We start from the raw sequence: 18,793 nt of genomic DNA, 5'->3' as shown, positions 1-18,793 counted from the left end.
TAACTGTTTGTATATGTTACAAACTAGACAACAGAAGCAAAGGAAGATAAAATGAGTTAAATAAAAGCTGTTAAAAGGAATAAATTATTAACTTTTATACATCCACTTGATATTTTATAAGAAACAATACATATCTTAACAGAATTATTTAATAGGTAAATATATACATGTTATAGTTACAGAGTTATTAATACTGAACTATATAGGGTAAACTAAGAATCGTCATTATTAAATTAGAAAAAAATTATTATTATTTTATTGTTCACTTTCATCCAAATATAATCATTATTAAATATCATGGTTTACTAAATCCCAAAAATGTTCAGGAAAGATGCAATGACACAGGTGCTGAGACATGAGCATTCCATAAGGCGACAAAAAAGCACTTCTTCCTACATTGCTATCATATCATATAAGCTCATGCTCAGCTGAAGGAGATTCCCCCCCCCGTATATACTTAATATATATCTTTATTATAATGCGACCACGCTAACCATATGCAGTGCTAGTAACTGCCAATAGCTCGACATCATAGTCAAGCCATAAAAAAAAGCACCATAAGTACACTCTGTTGAAAAATGAACCGCCATTTTTCTGTATTTAATACCCCCCCCACTAATCACATATGAAGTTTGCTGCTTCAGTAATTATATTTGACACACGCACAATTACATATAAGCCGCCATTACGAAATATCGGCGATCAAGTATCACGCTAGAAAATACGAACATATCATCGATAGTTCGTCCATTTCTGCGCATGCGTCAGCCACAATATTTCGCCAAGACCTGATAAATCGCCAAATTTAGTGGCTAGTTGCGTTTCCTAGGGAGGAAGTAAAAATACGAGCGAGGAAATCGCTACGTGTAGACACGGGCCTTAAGAATTAAAATTCAGGCGCACCAAATATACAATATTTTGAGCGATGTTTAAATTCTTATACTTATTTGCTTAAGAAGCACGAAGTGAGTCTTGTGCTGCAGTCATTTTTTTAACATCTGAAATTTGTATAATTAGTTTTGTGTAATTGCTTAATTTTAAACACAATACCATGTCGGAGAAACGCGCGGGTTCATGGCAGCAGCATTCTTCAGATGAAATGGCTTTTGAGAAGGGAATCTGGAGTGCAGGTATAGTATCACTATTAGAGTACTTAAAAATCAAAATTTTATAATCTTTAATTTTTGGTTAAAAATATAAAAGGTTATCATGTATTCATCAATCTTTCAGCTTTGGATGGGGATGTTGAAAGATTAAAGCATTTTCTTTATGAAGGTGTTGATCCATCTCTTTGTGATTCTTCTGGATACACAGCTTTAGTAAGTTGTACTTTAAGTACTATGTAAAAATATGATATATATTAAAAAGTAGGAATTTTAAATTATTGCGGAATCGCAGTATTCATTAACAGTACGCTGAAGAATCTCCTTTTTAGTCAAATTCAGATTATTGCATCTCCAATGAGAGGTTCATTGGAAGGAGAATTAATCTTGGAGGGTACTGCGTGTGCATACATGTGTTATTTAGAAAAGGAAAATTCAGAATTCTTTGCATTTTTGCAATTTTTTAAATGCTATATTTTGTATGGGAAAATAATTACATGAACAGATGCCAAAAGCAAATTAAATCAGTCTAAACTATAAAATTAAGTTAATCTTCAGAAAACTAGCAAATTGGTACAAAAAGATTGAAATGCAATTTAATTTCTTTCTTGAGCTTGAAAATGCCTCAAAACAAAATTTTGGGATTATTATAATGAATTATGGTATTTAACATGCCAAGTATTGTGTTATATTATTTATCGTATTAAGTGTTATATTATAGTAGTTATCATGCTGAGGATTTCACATTTCTTGGGTATTAGCATTGTTGCTTTCTTGCTTCTGTGTTTTTTCTTCTTTTTATTTTAATCAAAGACTAACATTCTTACTGCCCTTAACAACGGTAACTTCTTTTATTTGTACCATATATAGTGAAGGCAAGTAGAAATGCCAGGTGTGTTTTATTATTTCTTTACCATGCTGTTTCTTATTTCTGTGACTTATCTCGTATTCAAAGCTTAATGATGTCTTGTCAATGTAGTAAATATCTTATGCATAGTATATTGTGAAGATTGTGTTTTAGTTTTCATTTTTTCACACTTGCTTCAAATTTATTAAAAATAGTTGCAAACATTCTGGCAGTTTTCTTGCAAATGACCATTACATCTTCATGGGTATATTTTGATCCCATATAGCTACGAGTAATAAAAGCAATATTTAATTTCCTTTCCTGTTTCCAATATTACAAAATATGTAAGAATGGCGCCTTTTCTTATCTAGTGTCATGGTACCATAGAAAATTTTGGTACAGATGTAGTATTAATGCCAAAAATTTATTTGTGATATTTGGTTCCTGTTTTAATTATGTAGATGGTTTGCCATTTTTGAACTATTTTTTGGCGAGAAACTCCCCACTGCCATATTGCTATCTAAATTTTTTGTCTACATTTTGAACTTTAAGCCTAAAATGTCTCCAAAAACACGGTTTTCAAGAATGCAAAAACCACGTTTTGAACACACAATTTAAGCTAAAAATCAGAAACAAAAGCAAAAAATTTAGATAGCAAAACCGTGAAGTTTCTAACCAAAATTATTTGACGTGTACACAGCGATATGTTTTAACTTAAAAAAACATCTACGGATGGCACCATCTAGGCAACGAACGAATTTACGAACTACGCACACCTCGCTTTAATAAATTAACATAACGACAATTAATTTCAAAGAATACCATGTACACAGTGTTCTGTTTCAACTTTAAAAAACATCTACGAATTGCACAATTTAGACGGTACGCACTAATCAACAAAATAACTAAAATAAATTTAAAACAATTCAAAAAAACAACAATAATGACAGAAATTCTTACTAAAAAAACAATGAACATAACATTCTACAAAATAAGAACAAGAATAAAATAAAATGCACTTACCGTTAATGCTTTTTCGAACAACAGAAATACCAATTTCATACCGCCTTTAACATACCGCCACGTAATCACCATTGTATTTATATGACAGCCAGACGCACTATACAGAAAATTCATAGTATGGTTAACAAATAAATAAAATAACAAATAATCACAAATCCGTACTTCTATCATGCACAGCCACTAAAAATAATCTCCCATACCTTCTTTCCACACCTCCAAATACCCACTGCCCCTCAACAGGAAGGCCACGATGATATTTCCTTATGCCGAACTTCAATTCAACAATTTTCACCATTAAATCTTTCCCCCCCCCCTAGCTTCTCAGACACAAAACATGACGGGAACCAACGAATTCCAGCGAAAGATTTTTCAACGTCAACAGGGTTGCCATACAGCACGCAATCGTGCCAAAAACCAGCGCAGAACACATATCGCTACATTTGGTGAAATTAGGGCATATATCAGAGTTGTACCGCCATTTTTTCTGTCCTTTAATATTTTTTTTTGGTTGGGAGTGGAGGATATTCACCATATTTGAATCTCTGTTCTGTGAAGTAACTACCTCAGAGAAAGAAACTGCGAATAGAGAAGTCTTGTTAGTGCTGAGGGTGAAGGGACATTGCTGAGATGCAAGATTACATGTTAGGAAAACATTTTTGACGCATCACTTGGAATTTGAACAACGATTAAAGGAAGCCAAAACCCCGGAAGATCAGAGTGGAATTTCAATAGAACATGCAATGAAAACATCCAAACTCCTCAGTAAGAAGCAACGAACGGTAAAAGTACCTACCATTCCTAATAATGAAAATGATTGGACTACGCCCAAAAAGACTGCTCTGAAATTCCTGAAAAACGGATTCCGATGGAGATACCTTAAGAAAACCATTTTCAAGTACTTAGGAAAATTGCGAGGAAAACCCCGAAGGAGGAGCCAATGCTGACAATCCGCCCCCACCCATTGTATTCTCACAAGAAGATGTTGATTGGATGACGCTGGACGAAATGTTCACTCTAAATTGTACAGTATGCCATGAGTCACAAATGAAAGGGAAATCGGAAAGATTACAGTGTGATAACGAACTGTTGCTTGAAAAGAAGATCCCCTACCATTTGTACCAGTTTGAATTCGAGAAGCCGATTAGAGTCATCATGAAGAACGTCTCCGCTACTATCAAAGAAGTTGCCATACTTTCTGACCTTAAATACAGGAAATATCCAATAGAAAAAGTCAAGCAGTTCTCCAAAACCCATTAAGGACAGAAAATTAAACTCCCTGTATACCTACTGGAACTAAAAAGATCCCCTGAAGGCAATAAGATCCATCAGCTTAATAATATGACTGGTCGAACTTCCAGTACCGCCATTAGAGGGTTAACGGGGCTTAGTGGAGCCAGTCCCAGATCTAGCGGGGGTTCTTGCCCCAGGCGGCAATTCTCGTGGGTGGCAAATTCAAGTATAACTGCTGGATCGTATTTGGTATGTTGTTCGCTAAAACAGCTCTCTAATTTTAGTACAATGTTAATAGTTTTAAGGCCGAGTTTGAAAACCTCTTTTAAGAAGATTTATAATTAAATACTAAGAAACCTTTTAAATGAACTTGAGTTGAAATAAAGTTAAGTACAGCCAGTTATAGTTATAAATATAAGATCAGAAAGGCGCAAATAGAGGGACTCCAGGCGTCACTGATAGAATCAGACTGATCCTATCAGTAATGTCTGAAGTCCCTCTATCGTTTCTTGTCTGGCCGGGGTGTATTCAAATGAGAAATAGGACAATAGCTTGTTAGCTTGTTGGAGGAGTCGCCTTGTTTCCATAACAGTGTCTGCTGGGAAATGGAGAAGCATTGTAACTATTTTCTAAGAGCTAACCCAAAAAATTAACCTTGGGCCATCCTTGAGAAGTGAAATAATTCAAATTAATATTTGTCGAGTATATACAAGACACCATCATTATGTCTTCAAAGATGAAGCAAGGCATTTAGATTTCTTTGCAGCCAGTCGGCAACATAGGCTCACCTTCGGTTTGACTCTGATTAAAAAGTCTAGTTATAACCACGTGCAGAGCTGATAAGCACTACGTGTTTCTGTGACTCCTCCTCCTATTTTCTTCTTTCTATGTATTTCTTTCTCCTGATGAGGAGGGACCTTTAGCTGCCCTCGAAATCGATTGGGTGTTTCATTATACCTACGCTAAATATAAGGTTGTTTTTTACGATTTTGATTGTCACATTAGCGTGTTTCTCTTCTAGTCTAGTGATAGTAGACATTTGACATGTAATACAGAACATTAGTAAATAATAAAAAACTTAGATCTTGGTTTACATATTCTAAAAAGAAAAATGCAATTTTTAGTACACTCTGCAAGATTTATCAGAAACATGGTGGGGCTGCTACACCATACTACAGGATTCATTAATTGGAAAAAAGATTTAGCAAAATTAACTGAGCACGAAGCGTCTGGAATTCACAGAGGTGCATCATTAACCATTTGACGTGCGCAATATTATTTTTATAATTTTTTTAAATAAAAACTCTAGAAATTCAATATTATGATCCTAGAGACAAATAATATATGAATTTAAAAAAAATCTACTCTTGCCCATTATTCTGTGGGTGGTGGTCGCACTGTGACACCACAGTGCGTCTAGGACTTTGAAACTTGTGCTACAAAATGTACACTGCCTGGATTTAAACTTCGCTGGTATATGTCCAGCTTTATTTAGTTTCTTTTCAGCTAGCACATGAAATTTGTGGTTTTTTATGTTAATGGGGGGGGGCTTGGTCTTTTTGGCTTTGTACGGATTGTTCGTTTCCCATTCATACTTATTTTATTCGTATTTCGTCCCAAAATATTCAAAAAATATTTTTAATTTAAATAAAACTTTTACGCAATTTCTATTTTTAATTATAGCAAAGTATATTTACATAAAATTTAAACCACATAAGGAAACAGGAACAATAAACAGGAATAAACAGGAAATAATTTATAAAATCACAATACTAGCTTGGGGAGCAAGTGTGTTGATGTCAGAGAAAGGTATTTGGAAAAGAAAGACCTTTTTATTGGGCAGGTGCATGTATTGTTTAGTTATAAAATAACTCTGGTTTCAGAGCCCTTTATCTATATCCGAGTAAAAATAAGCATTCCTATTTGAAAAGCAAGCGAACGCCATTGAGAAACAAACGCCAGTGGTTTCAAGGTGCGACCACCGAGCCTCTAGAGGATTGTAAACATTGTGACACAATGCTCTAGTGGTGCAGTGGTCGCGCCCTGAAACCACATAGAAAATGCCATACATATAGAGGGTTTTTTTTATATGTGCAGTGTAATTACTGCAGTTGGTTGATCTTTGGATTATGGTAACTTGGCAATTTCTTGGCGAAAATTTGGCGACCAACTCTGCTACAGCAACCCTCTATTTTTTTTTTCCGCCGCCATTTTGTTTCACGAAGTAAAGACATGTTTCTTTTTATTTACTGAACACTTTTTACAACAATCTACTAGCCAAATTACACTTATACTAGAAATTTTATCTAACAAAACTGCTTTATCATGACAAACATTCACTGCAAAATTGGGAAAAAGTGCACAATCGCAAACTCCTTGCGCGTTTTTCACAATAACATATACACATAGACCATGTACATGTCGACTTATTTTTACTTAAAAAAAATCCCAGAATTGCACAAAAATGCAATTGTGCACACTCTTCACTAAATCCATGTACACTGCTTTTTTCTCATAAATTAGAAAAATTTCACGAAAATGCATGACAATTTTCTGAATCTTTAAACCCGGTAAAAAGAACATATATGAAATTTCCTTATTGCGAAAAAGTATATACCCTTTCCAAATATGAACATTTCCACGTATAAAATAAATAAAATATCTAAAAACTCTTACCTCTAAATTATCTATTATATTATAAACGTCACCAACGAATTCATACCACAAACATTACAAATACTTAGTGTCAAATATTTAAATTATTTCCATGCACGTTTACTTCAACTAAAACGTATACCAAATTCCTACAAACATAAAATTCACAAAATAACTAACATTTAATTAAAATATCACTAAACCATGTACACGTCGACTTATTTTTAGTTAAAAAAATCCCAGAATTGCACAAAAATGGCATTCAGACACTCTTCACTATATCCATGTACACTGCTTTTTTCTCATAAATTAGAAAAATTTCACGAAAATGCATGACAATTTTCTGAATCTTTAAACCCGGTAAAAAGAACATATATGAAATTTCCTTATTGCGAAAAAGTATATACCCTTTCCAAATATGAACATTTCCACGTATAAAATAAATAAAATATCTAAAAACTCTTACCTCTAAATTATCTATTATATTATAAACGTCACCAACGAATTCATACCACAAACATTACAAATACTTAGTGTCAAATATTTAAATTATTTTCATGCACGTTTACTTCAACTAAAACGTATACCAAATTCCTACAAACATAAAATTCACAAAATAACTATCATTTAATTAAAATATCACTAAACCATGTACACGTCGACTTATTTTTAGTTAAAAAAATCCCAGAATTGCACAAAAATGGCATTCAGACACTCTTCACTATATCCATGTACACTGCTTTTTTCTCATAAATTAGAAAAATTTTACGAAAATGCATGAAAATTTTCTGAATCTTTAAACCCGGTAAAAAGAACATATATGAAATTACCTTATCGCGAAAAAGTATATACCCTTTCCAAATATTAACATTTCCACGTATAAAATATCCAAAAACTTTTACCTCTAAATTTTCTATTATATTATAAACATCACCAACGAATTAATACCGCAAATATTACAAATACTTAGTGTCAATTATTTCCATGCACGTTTACTTCAACTAAAACGTATACCAAATTCCTACAAACATAAAATTCACAAAATAACTATCATTTAATTAAAATATCACTAAACCATGTAGACATCGACTTATTTTTACTTAAAAAAACATCCCAGAATTGCACAAAAATGGCATTGCGCACACTCTTCACTATATCCATGTACACTGCATTTTTCTCATAAATTAGAAAAATTTCACGAAAATGCATGACAATTTTCTGAATCTTAAAACCCGGTAAAAAGAACATATATGAAATTACCTTATCGCGAAAAAGTATATACCCTTTCCAAATATTAACATTTCCACGTATAAAATATCCAAAAACTTTTACCTCTAAATTTTCTATTATATTATAAACATCACCAACGAATTAATACCGCAAATATTACAAATACTTAGTGTCAATTATTTCCATGCACGTTTACTTCAACTAAAACGTATACCAAATTCCTACAAACATAAAATTCACAAAATAACTATCATTTAATTAAAATATCACTAAACCATGTAGACATCGACTTATTTTTACTTAAAAAAACATCCCAGAATTGCACAAAAATGGCATTGCGCACACTCTTCACTATATCCATGTACACTGCTTTTTTCTCATAAATTAGAAAAATTTCACGAAAATGCATGAAAATACTCAACGTATACTACTCAAACATATTCCAAAATACTACAAACATATAACTCACAAAATCACGATCATTAAATTAAAATATAATTAAATTAAAAAACACTACTTAAAATATAAATAAGCACATACATTAAATTAATAAAAATTAGATTACAATCCTAATTACTTTAAACTAAATCATTGCTAATAACAATTTTCAAATAATACCATTTTAATTTATTTACTCCTTACATTTAGAACAATGTATAAAAATAATATCCTCAAATGATTAAAAATACTAACTTACCTAATCTTCTTCAGAATCTTCATTACGTCGCTGCAGTACTACTGCTAATTTCTAAATCCTAAATCCAGTAGTCAACTGGAAGTCTATTCGACAAGTAATAAGAAATTAATAAAATTTCACCTATACTCAAACTTCTTTCAGCAAACCACGTACCCTTCCTTACACTCCTTTTCACAAAATGTCCATTTTCACCATATTTCTTGCACCACCATTTAAACTTGTAATATCCTTCTTTTCACACAATCTCAGCTTATTATTATTATCAGATAAACGCATTAAAAATTTAGAATTCACTTTACATAGCGCCATACAATCTGAAAATTAATCAACACTATTTCACACAACACACAATGAAGCTTTTCCAAATTAACCCCCTTTTCCAATTAAAGAACTGTAATTCGTCCATTAATGTTACGTTTCACACAACACAGAATATAGCTAAATACGAAATTTCCAGATTTCCCCCCTTTTCCGATTAAACAACTGTAATTTGTCCATTAATGTCACATGACATATCTCATGATTTCTCATTTCCCTCACACAAAATAATTTTATTGCTTATGATAGAAATCATGATGTGCGATGACTAACTTTTGAAAATTAAAGTTGTTTATATTAATAAAAGGAAGTTATTTTGTCTCATCGAAAACGAATTTTAAAAGGCATCCGATCTGAAGTATTAATACCTAAAACATATATGATTCTACAGTCATTTTGTGTTATTTAGATGTAAAAGATCAGTAATCAATTCATTTTCATTCAAAAATTTCAAGAAAAAAGAGGAGAAAAAATATTTGGAAAATGGTGGTTTCAGGGCGGGACCGCCGCTCGTCAAAGGATTAAATGGAAAATTCGAGTACAACAAATGAAATCGTGCCAAGGCATCGATCACGACACTGAGCGACTCATTCACACAGAGAAAGAAGAATGGAGAGAAATTCTATATAGTCACGGATGCGGTACTGTATCTTCCTACAAACTGTCATTCTGTTCTTGGGTCTGATGATATCCCAAGTAGCCTGTTCACAGATTGTCTTCGACCTAGTGAAGGAAATTTTCTGAATTTAATCTCTCTGCTTGCCAAACATAATTCAACTCTTAAGTATCAGTCAAAGCACCAAACAAAGGAAAAGGAATCATATTTATCAAAGATAATTCAAAATGAAGTTATTAACTTAAAGGCAAAACAGTCTGAAGTAGCATTTTAAACGATATTAAAGAAGCCAATATTACACAATAATGCTGGATTGCACTCCATACGTGTCTCATACAGAAAAAAATTAACCAGGTGATTCAATACGTAAAAACGTGTGGTGATGTGTGTGGGATAAAGGAAAATTTAATTGATTTCATAGATGTTAGTGGAAAGATAGGAGAATGTATTTCTCAATGCATTGTAGAAAATTAGTGTCTTAATTGACACTTGATGGTTTAGACATTGGACAATGTCGGTGTCAGTTTTACGACACCGGATCTAATATGGCTGGCATTTCTAAAACAGTACAAGATAGGATTACAGAAATGAATAATCTGGAAGAATTTGTGCCATGTTTGGATCACTCCTCGTATCTTGTCGCTGTGCATTCTGCTTCTTCGTGCCCAGAAGCAGTTAAGCTGTTTGGAATTACTCAGAAAATACTTCACTTTTTTGTCGGACGCACTACCCGATGGTATATTATGAAAAAATGTACAAAATGCAACTTAAAAGGAAGCAGCCAGACAAAATGGTCGGCAAAATTTGTGACTGTGAAAGTCCTTCTAATGAATTTACCAGAAATATTTGAAAGAAATTAAAGATTGATGCGGAATCAAAGCACGAGGTAGGACACCTGATACATGCTGTGAAAAATTTTGAATTTACTATCAGCCTGAAAAGTTGAGCTAATATTTTTCCAGAATTCAATCGAGTAAATATAGCAATTCAAAAGGAATTCCTCTTCTGCGATCTGTGTAGTTAACGAAAGAACTGACGAAAAATGAGAGAAAAATCCTCTGGAATATTGAATACAAGAGTCTAAAACAGTAGCCGAAAAAAATTGCAGTTGAGTCTATTCTACAGAAGAAAAAAATTCCACAGCACAAAAAGCATTCTGATGAACTGTTTGAGGACAAATCATGAACACTTCAACCTGTTCAGATCGAAGTTCCAGCAAATTAAAACATATTAAACCTTTGTGGCTCGGTGTTCCGCTACATGGAACACCCAAATTGAATCACTTCTGAAACCTTTAAATTCAACCTTAAATAAATAAAAATGCCTTTATATACTTCGAACTTTTCTTTTTAACCCTTTGACGCGCGGTGGTCGCGCCCTGAAACTACCAATTTTCGAATTTTTTTCTCCTCTCCCTTCCGAAATTTTTGAGTGAAAGTCAATTGATTACTGATCTTTTACCTCTAAATAATGCAAAATGACTGCAGAATCATACATGTTTTAGGTCTTAGTACTTCAAATCGGATGCCTTTTAAAATTCGTTTTCAATGAGACAAAATAACTTCCTTTTATTAATAAAAACAACTTTAAATTTCAAAAGTTATTCATCGCACACCATGATTTCTATCATAAACAATAAAAAATAGCAATAATTAAACTGCATATATAAAAAAAACCCTCTATATGTATGGCATATGCTTTGTGGTTTCAGGGCACAACCACTGCACCACTAGAGCATTGTGTCACAATGCTCTAGAGGCTCAGTGGTCGTGCCTTGAAACCACTGCTCTTCACAATGCCATTTGCTTGCTTCTTAAATAGGAATGTTTATTTTTACCCAGATATAGCTAAGGGGTTTTGAAATCAGAGAGTTATTTTATTACTACACAATATATGCACTTGCTCAGTAAAAAGGTCTTTCTTTTCAGAGACTTTTTCCCTGACCTCAACACACTTGCTTCCCAAGCTAGTGTTGGGGTTTTAAAAATTATTTCCTGTGGTTTAAATTTAATGTAAATATACTTTGCTGTAATTAAAAATAGAAATCGCATAAAGTTTTATTTAAATTAAAAATATTTTCTGAATATTTTGGGATGAAATATGAATAAAATAAGTATGAATGGGAAATGAATGATCCGTATCAAAGCCAAAAAGACCAAGCCCCTCCTCATTAGCATAAAAAAAATAAATAAAATAAAAAAATTCATGTTCCAGATGAAAAGAAACTAAATAACGCTGGACATATACCAATGAAGTTTAGATCCAATCAGTGTACATTTTATATCACAAGGAAGAAACCTTACAGAAGAAGATACATGTGGCGAAATGTGCAGTGTGGGCATGCATGTACCAAAAACACAAAACATGCTTTAAACAGTGTCACAAAAAATATTTGTTCCTTGAAATTAAAAAAAAAAAAAAAAAAGTTTTTTTTTTTTTCTATTCTTATTTTACTGAGTTTTTTAATCCATGTAACCAAACGTCCTTATTATGTAGGTACTTTCATTGCTATAGTAAAATTACATAAATGTTTATTTTTTATTTTTTTCTGACGATTTACTTTATAAAATAATGTAAAAAATATGTATATTATATATTATGCAATTCCTACATGCATTTTGTTTTAAATTCGTAAATTTCGTCATTTATTGGAAACACGCACGGAGAAAGGTAAGTTTTTTTTCCTACTTACCTCAGTAAGTTTCAAAGTCCTGGATGCGTGGTGGTTTCACAGTGCGACCACCACCCACAGAACAATGGGCAAGAGTAGATTTTTTTAAATTCATATATTATTTGTCTCTAGGATCATAATATTCAATTTCTAGAGTTTTTAGTTAAAAAAATTATAAAAATAATATCGCGGGCGTCAAAGGGTTAAACAGTAGATAGCAGCATATCACAAGGAGACACAGAATTTTCATTTATTATGTGTTATTAAAATTCACTTTTTTTCAAGTAATTTTCTCTGGTACTATTCCGTTTTGAGGACCGTAAAAAATTGCAGCGAAAATGTATGCGCAAAAGCGCCAAATCTAGCGAACATGCCCATTTAACAGCGCGCTAAATCTAGCGTACGCGCTGATTTCAGATTGTGTAAGTTTATATAGTTCTATATTTCTTAAGACGCCATTGAAATACTAGTTTAATTTTTAAATCCTTTTTTAATATCCTATGGATTTAACAATTTGGGAATTGCCCATAACGAAAAGTCGGCAATAGAATTTTGGGTAAAGTGCAGAATCACCCACTGTTTGACGCATTTTTAAGAATTGCACATACGTGGTATCCATGTGCACATCGACCTATTTTCACTTAAAAAAAATTCCAGAGCTGCATAAAAATGGCACTCCGCACACCCTTTTCTTTATCTATGTTCACATCGACCTATTTTCATTTAAAAAGTAAAAGAAAATTGACAAAAATCCAATTGTTTTTACCGTTGTAAAAAGTGGCAAACAAATAAGTGGGCAATTACTGCATTTTACTGAGAATATTTTCAAAGAAAAAGCATCATTCATTATAGAAAATTACGTTTGAACAACCAACGAGATGAAATTCTGCTTTAGCGATAAGTTGGTAGCGAAATAGCAATGCAGGCATCCATTCAGTTATATTTAGCAATTTTTATATAAATTATAATAATGATCTGAAATAGTTATTTACTCTTATGCTTCCATTCAGTCATGTTTAGCCTTTTTCATATAAATTATAATAATAAAAAAGTATTATAGTTATTTATTATTATACTTCCTTTCTTGCCGCAATTATTTTTGGGAGTATTGGCATCAACAATAGTTTGGCGATTTTTTACGGCCCTCGAAACCGAATAGTACCTTTTCTCTATTCTTTTAACAATATAAAAAAATAGGCATAATTTTGCTGGCTGTACTCCAAATTATTTGTTCTATATTTTTTTTTAATCTTTCATACGAAAACCATATGCAGTATCATTGAATAAAACTGGATGTTCCATTAGCTTGAACACTGCGCCTTTAGCGATCTCATGCTGTTATGAATCAGAACATCTGTGCTTAGGAGAGAACATCCGTTGTTTATGTTTTCTGTTTCTGTGGTTTTTTTTGGGGGGGGGAATGAAGAATGAATTCAAACAAAGTAGTATTGAGGGATGAGGTGTGTTTTGTGTTATGAAAGCCCTAATATCGGCATCTCGAATTTTTGGGGAGTAGTTTTAGGCGGTAATTTTATTAGTAGCTTGACTCATTTTTGCTTAGACCTGCGCAAAAGTTTTCCTGTCACTTTTTAGTCTCATTCCCGTTTATTATCAATAATTGTATAGATATTTTTCGTGTATGTATATTTTATAGGCTTATTTTTCTTTATAGTTAATATTAATCGTAGTTAATTATTTTAATCGTAGTTGGTTTGAGCTTCCATAAGAAAGGTGTGACTTGCTTTGAACAATTTCACAAAGCTAAGAAATAGGAAAATTTGTAAATATTTTTGTATATAGGACTTGTGTACATAGATATTTATCTCATTTATCCGTATATACTCAAGAATATTTTGTATATCCAGGAAACCATGCATACAGCCATAATACAGAGTTTTTTCATTCTTATACAAACGCTTCTACTCATTTTCGTGCTTCACTGCAATGCTCGCTTAGTCGCACTTTTAAAAGCTCTGGCAGCGCAGTGTTCCACCTCATGGAACACCCACAGCATTAAAACGGTAATTGCAATTTTTACAAAATTTTACCTGTATACTCCTTTAGGACTAAATAGACTGCATACAACTTTTTTTGTTGAAATTACGACGTTAACATATAGTGTGCTGCAAAGGGTTAAAAAGTATCTACGATCATCGGTGAGCCAGGAGCGTTTATCAAGTCTCGCGATTCTAGCAACCGAAAATCAAACCGCAGATCAAATTATGATGATTCCATGCACTTATTTGCAGAACAAAAGGCTTACAGAGTAAAATTTTAATTTTCGTTACTACTTCCGTGATATTTTAATGGCGTTAAGGCGGTAAGAACTTAAAATTACATATGAAATAGGAAGTATGAAAAACAAGACTGGAGGCACGAATACTCTGAGTGATAGCCCATGTTCTGTATAATCTTTTCAGAATTTTTCCTTTCCGCAATAGCCCACATTTTGTATGCAATGGCCCCATTAGTGGCTGAGCAATAAAAGTCGCTGAGCACTAGTAGTTCGGTCGAGGGTCAAGTATATGTGAATGTGCTGGCTATATGAGCATTTCTGTGATTTTCCCCATGTGTAACATACATAAGAGCTAGTTTCCCTTACAATTTTTTTTCCCCGGGGCATTCCTCCTTTTCCATGCAGTGCCTAATGTCGAAACACATAGTAAATAATCAGACAAATGTCTTCAGCAGTGGCCGAGTCATTAAGACCTCTGAATACTGGTAGTTCGACCTTTCCTGGGTCCAAACCCAAGAGAACGGGCTGGCTGCATGGTTTGTTTTCATGGATTTCCTTATGTGTAATGTGAATATGAGCCAGTTTCCTTTAAAAAGTTCCTTTGTGAAAGCACCTCTCCTCTAAGCAGATGGCCCTCCTGTCTTTGCCATATTCATATAATCTAACCTAACTTAATTTAACCAGTATGCAATAACACAGAATAGTAAGAAGCTTTGGAGATGCTCTTCTTCCCTAGAGCGGAAAAACGAATGGTTTCGAGGACTGGAGGGTTAGAAGCACTTCAGGATTACAGTTAGGATTAGGATTGAATCCGAAAGTAAGCTCACGAGAAAGGCGGTTTTCCTAGGAGGGGACGATGCTCTAACTATGTAACTTTGGTACGTATTTTTCCTTTATAACATTAAAACCTGTTAGAGAGGATGATGGGTGAGGGCGGCAGTTTTAGCTTTTGCCACACATCAGAAAAATCGAAGATCCGGTGCTGAGTGGAGCTATTTAATTAAAGAAACATTGAGGTCTAAAACAAGGCCTAAGTCAGGTCCATTAAGCAGTAGAACTACCACCATACTACCTGAAATAACTTTAAATAGAATAAACAACTAAAATATAAACTTAAAATCTAGGAGCTGGTGAGATTTACCAGCTACACAAACAAACATTATTACATACTTTGTAAAATATAACACGTTATTACTTACATGCGTAAAAATATGTTACATATACAAAGAGATAAAATAACAGAATATCATAAACATCCTAGTTTTCCTTAAAACAGACAGGGAAATTTTAAACACAATCAATATTTAAATTCATTTCATTTACAGATACATATTTTATGAAATTTGACAATTTCAATTTAGTCACTGTATTTTTACTTAGATCCTTTAGAGTTTTAAATTTAGCAATATCTGGAATAAATCTTAGAACAATATTTTTCATAGAAGAGCATCTAAACAACAGGTGCTCAATATCGACATTACTCATACCACATGGACCACAATTTTTTATCGAAAACCTATTATAATAAAATTGAAAGTGTCCATGATTACTTAAGGCTTGGTTTAGATACTTTTAGGCATCTTCTTTCACTTATAATTGAGATTAAATTATATTTGAATCTTTCTTTAGAATCTGGGTCATTCCACTTTGCTTGCCATAGAGTCAAACCTTTTCTTTTTAACAGGGATTTTAAGCTGTCAAAGGAAGTCTTTACTTCAAAATCAATAATTTGATTTTCAGTGGCAGCTTTGCCAATCTATCTGCTAACTTGTCAGCTTAATAATGTGTTTAATTTTAACGTCACCATAGAAAAGTTCAATCCCAAGAAAAGGCCAGTCCAATGCTACCGCTGCCAGCAGTTTGATCATTCGCAATATTGTTGCAGTAATCCCGTCAGATGTGTAAAGTGCGGGCAACAACATCAAAGTAACCAATGCAACATGAAGCCAGTAGACAAACCTAAATGTATTTTCTGCAGATTCTGCCACGAAAAGAAAAACAGCCCTCCACAGCCTAAAGCTCCTGAATTTTCCGAAGAAAACTTCCCTAGCTCCAAGACTGCTGAAATTCCAGCGAAGAAAAATCCCAGCCAAGCTACCTACAGCAAGAAACTAAAAGGTAAAATTACTCTACCCCCTAAAGACCTCAGGGATGCAATGAAATGGATTCAAGATGAAAAGATTAACTCATTCTTAACCTCCATTATCTCTTATATTGGCAAAATAAGGTCAGCAAAGAATTCTGCAGAAAAATTACAAACAGGCTTCCAAGCAGCTATGCTGCTCATCAATTTCGCAGAATAAGAAGACTAGGAAAGATTTAACACTCCCTCTATGACGAACCAATAGAAAAGCAGGAAATCTTCACGACTATTTTCCGGACTTAATTTGCTTCAATTTCTTATGCAGTTTACCTTCTTCTCCGGAGGTGGTATACACAAGGATCTCACCATCACAACACCTTGTGAGAGTTCCTTATTTTGGAATTCTCTGCGAATGTCACTCATGTTATGTTAGGAAAGGTATGCCATTTCCCCATGCGTTACATACAGGATGAGGCTTTTAGCCTAGGCGGCTGTGTACGTGTGCTTCGCATCTGAGCCTTCTAGCATCGTTATTTTTGGTATCATTTTAGATCATTACTTGAACTCTTATATATGTTAAAATTAGCACTTAATAACCGTTTTTTCTGTATTTTACATGAAAATTATTCAAAAATTGCTTATCTTATAAAATAATTTTTGGAAGCGCTATTTAAATTATTCCAAAGTTTCAATTGATAAAAATCCATCAATAAAGTTTAAAATAGCCGCCCAGTCGGTATAGTGGTTAGGGAAGCTGACTGCGATACCGAAGGGCCTGGGTTCGAATCCCGGAGAAGACATGGTTGATACTGTCCGACCCTTCATAGGAAGTGATGGTTGCCCATCTATTAGATGCTTCCATAATAAAGAGACTACCACATCTGGCCTTGTATACATTAATGGACTGGGTTACACTGTAACTGTTTACAATCTGCCATTGGGAAAAAAAAGGTTTAAAATTAATATAACAACACAATAAAGACTATTTACAGTAAGAAATAACAAAATTTAATATGGAGACTTAGTGTGATAAATCTCGAAGCACGGAGAAGTATCACTTTCTAATTCTTAGAAAAAGTATGACTTTCTAGCTTTTTAGAAAATGAATTATCACTCTCATCTGTGTTAGTAAATGGTTCATTAACCATAAGAGGGTATTCTTCCTCTGATAAATAGCCCCTTCCCACCATAATAGACTGGAGGTGAGGCTTTCCGAAATAAAAATAGAACAAACTGAAATATATCTGAAAGCAATGCAAAATGTAACAGAATGCCACATAGTAACCCTAAAAGACTGTACATAGTAGAGGGAAAAACTAGAATAAAAAAAGGAATTGGATATAAATCAGACACACAAATGTTTATATTAGCATGCGGCGATTTAAAGAGCCCACCTCTATTTACACTTCCCTCCACCCACACCCTCGCAACAGTTGATGAGCAAAATACAAAGTCAGGCAGAATATTTCAAACTCGAGGTCAGGAACCTAAAACTGTGTACATTTAAAAAATAATGGACATAGGATGCCATCTAGTGGTCTTCGGAAAACGTTTCAGCTTAAAATGTGTATACGCATTACTCATCCTCTGAACGCAATCTCTAGTGATCATGGATGGGACGCTCGGCTGTAAGAGACGTTGTTAGGGAATGAGTATATGGGATGTCTCCGTCCTGAAAGGGTTAATGTGTATGTCGCATCCTGGTGATGGGCATCAGTTCCTCTGCACAACTATAAGTAGATCGTAAAGCAGTTATGAATGATATTCAGGAACTGCAGAATCCATATCCAACATAGAAGCCCATCTTTTTATAGGTTTTTATTCTACTTTTTCAAATTATTTTGTCATTTGAAGATTCGTCCTTGGTCACTGTTATAATCCTCTGGATAATGCCAATAGAATCATTATTTCTAAAATTCTGATGGATTTAAAAAATGCTGTGACTTCTAAAACTTAAAGCTGTGAGCTACTATTAGGGACTGGTTGATGTTGGTCTTTGCATTCCCACTTTTATCCCATTTCTAAAACATGCATTTATTTTGTGTTCCTGTGTAAATCTAAATATTTGTTTTCATAGAATCTTA

At 33.4% G+C, this 18,793-nt stretch overlaps 1 protein-coding gene across 1 annotated transcript in view; it reads left to right on the top strand.

Moving 5' to 3' along the window:
• Window positions 1-838: 838 nt before the first annotated feature.
• LOC118199856 (uncharacterized) overlaps window positions 839-18,793 on the top strand; it is a 95,695-nt gene continuing 77,740 nt past the window's right edge. Inside the window, exons 1-2 of the mRNA XM_085809678.1 lie at window positions 839-1,130; window positions 1,231-1,319. Coding sequence (XP_085665804.1) covers window positions 1,052-1,130; window positions 1,231-1,319 — 168 coding nt within the window. The 5' untranslated portion in view covers window positions 839-1,051. The remainder of the gene's footprint in view (window positions 1,131-1,230; window positions 1,320-18,793) is intronic.

Source organism: Stegodyphus dumicola, chromosome X2 (assembly GCF_044657685.1).
Source record: "Stegodyphus dumicola isolate Sdum_Otavi_A_Nest chromosome X2, ASM4465768v1".
Taxonomy (NCBI): domain Eukaryota; kingdom Metazoa; phylum Arthropoda; class Arachnida; order Araneae; family Eresidae; genus Stegodyphus; species Stegodyphus dumicola.
The sequence above is the reverse complement of the archived record's forward strand: the minus strand, read 5'-3'. Positions and strand labels throughout refer to the sequence as shown.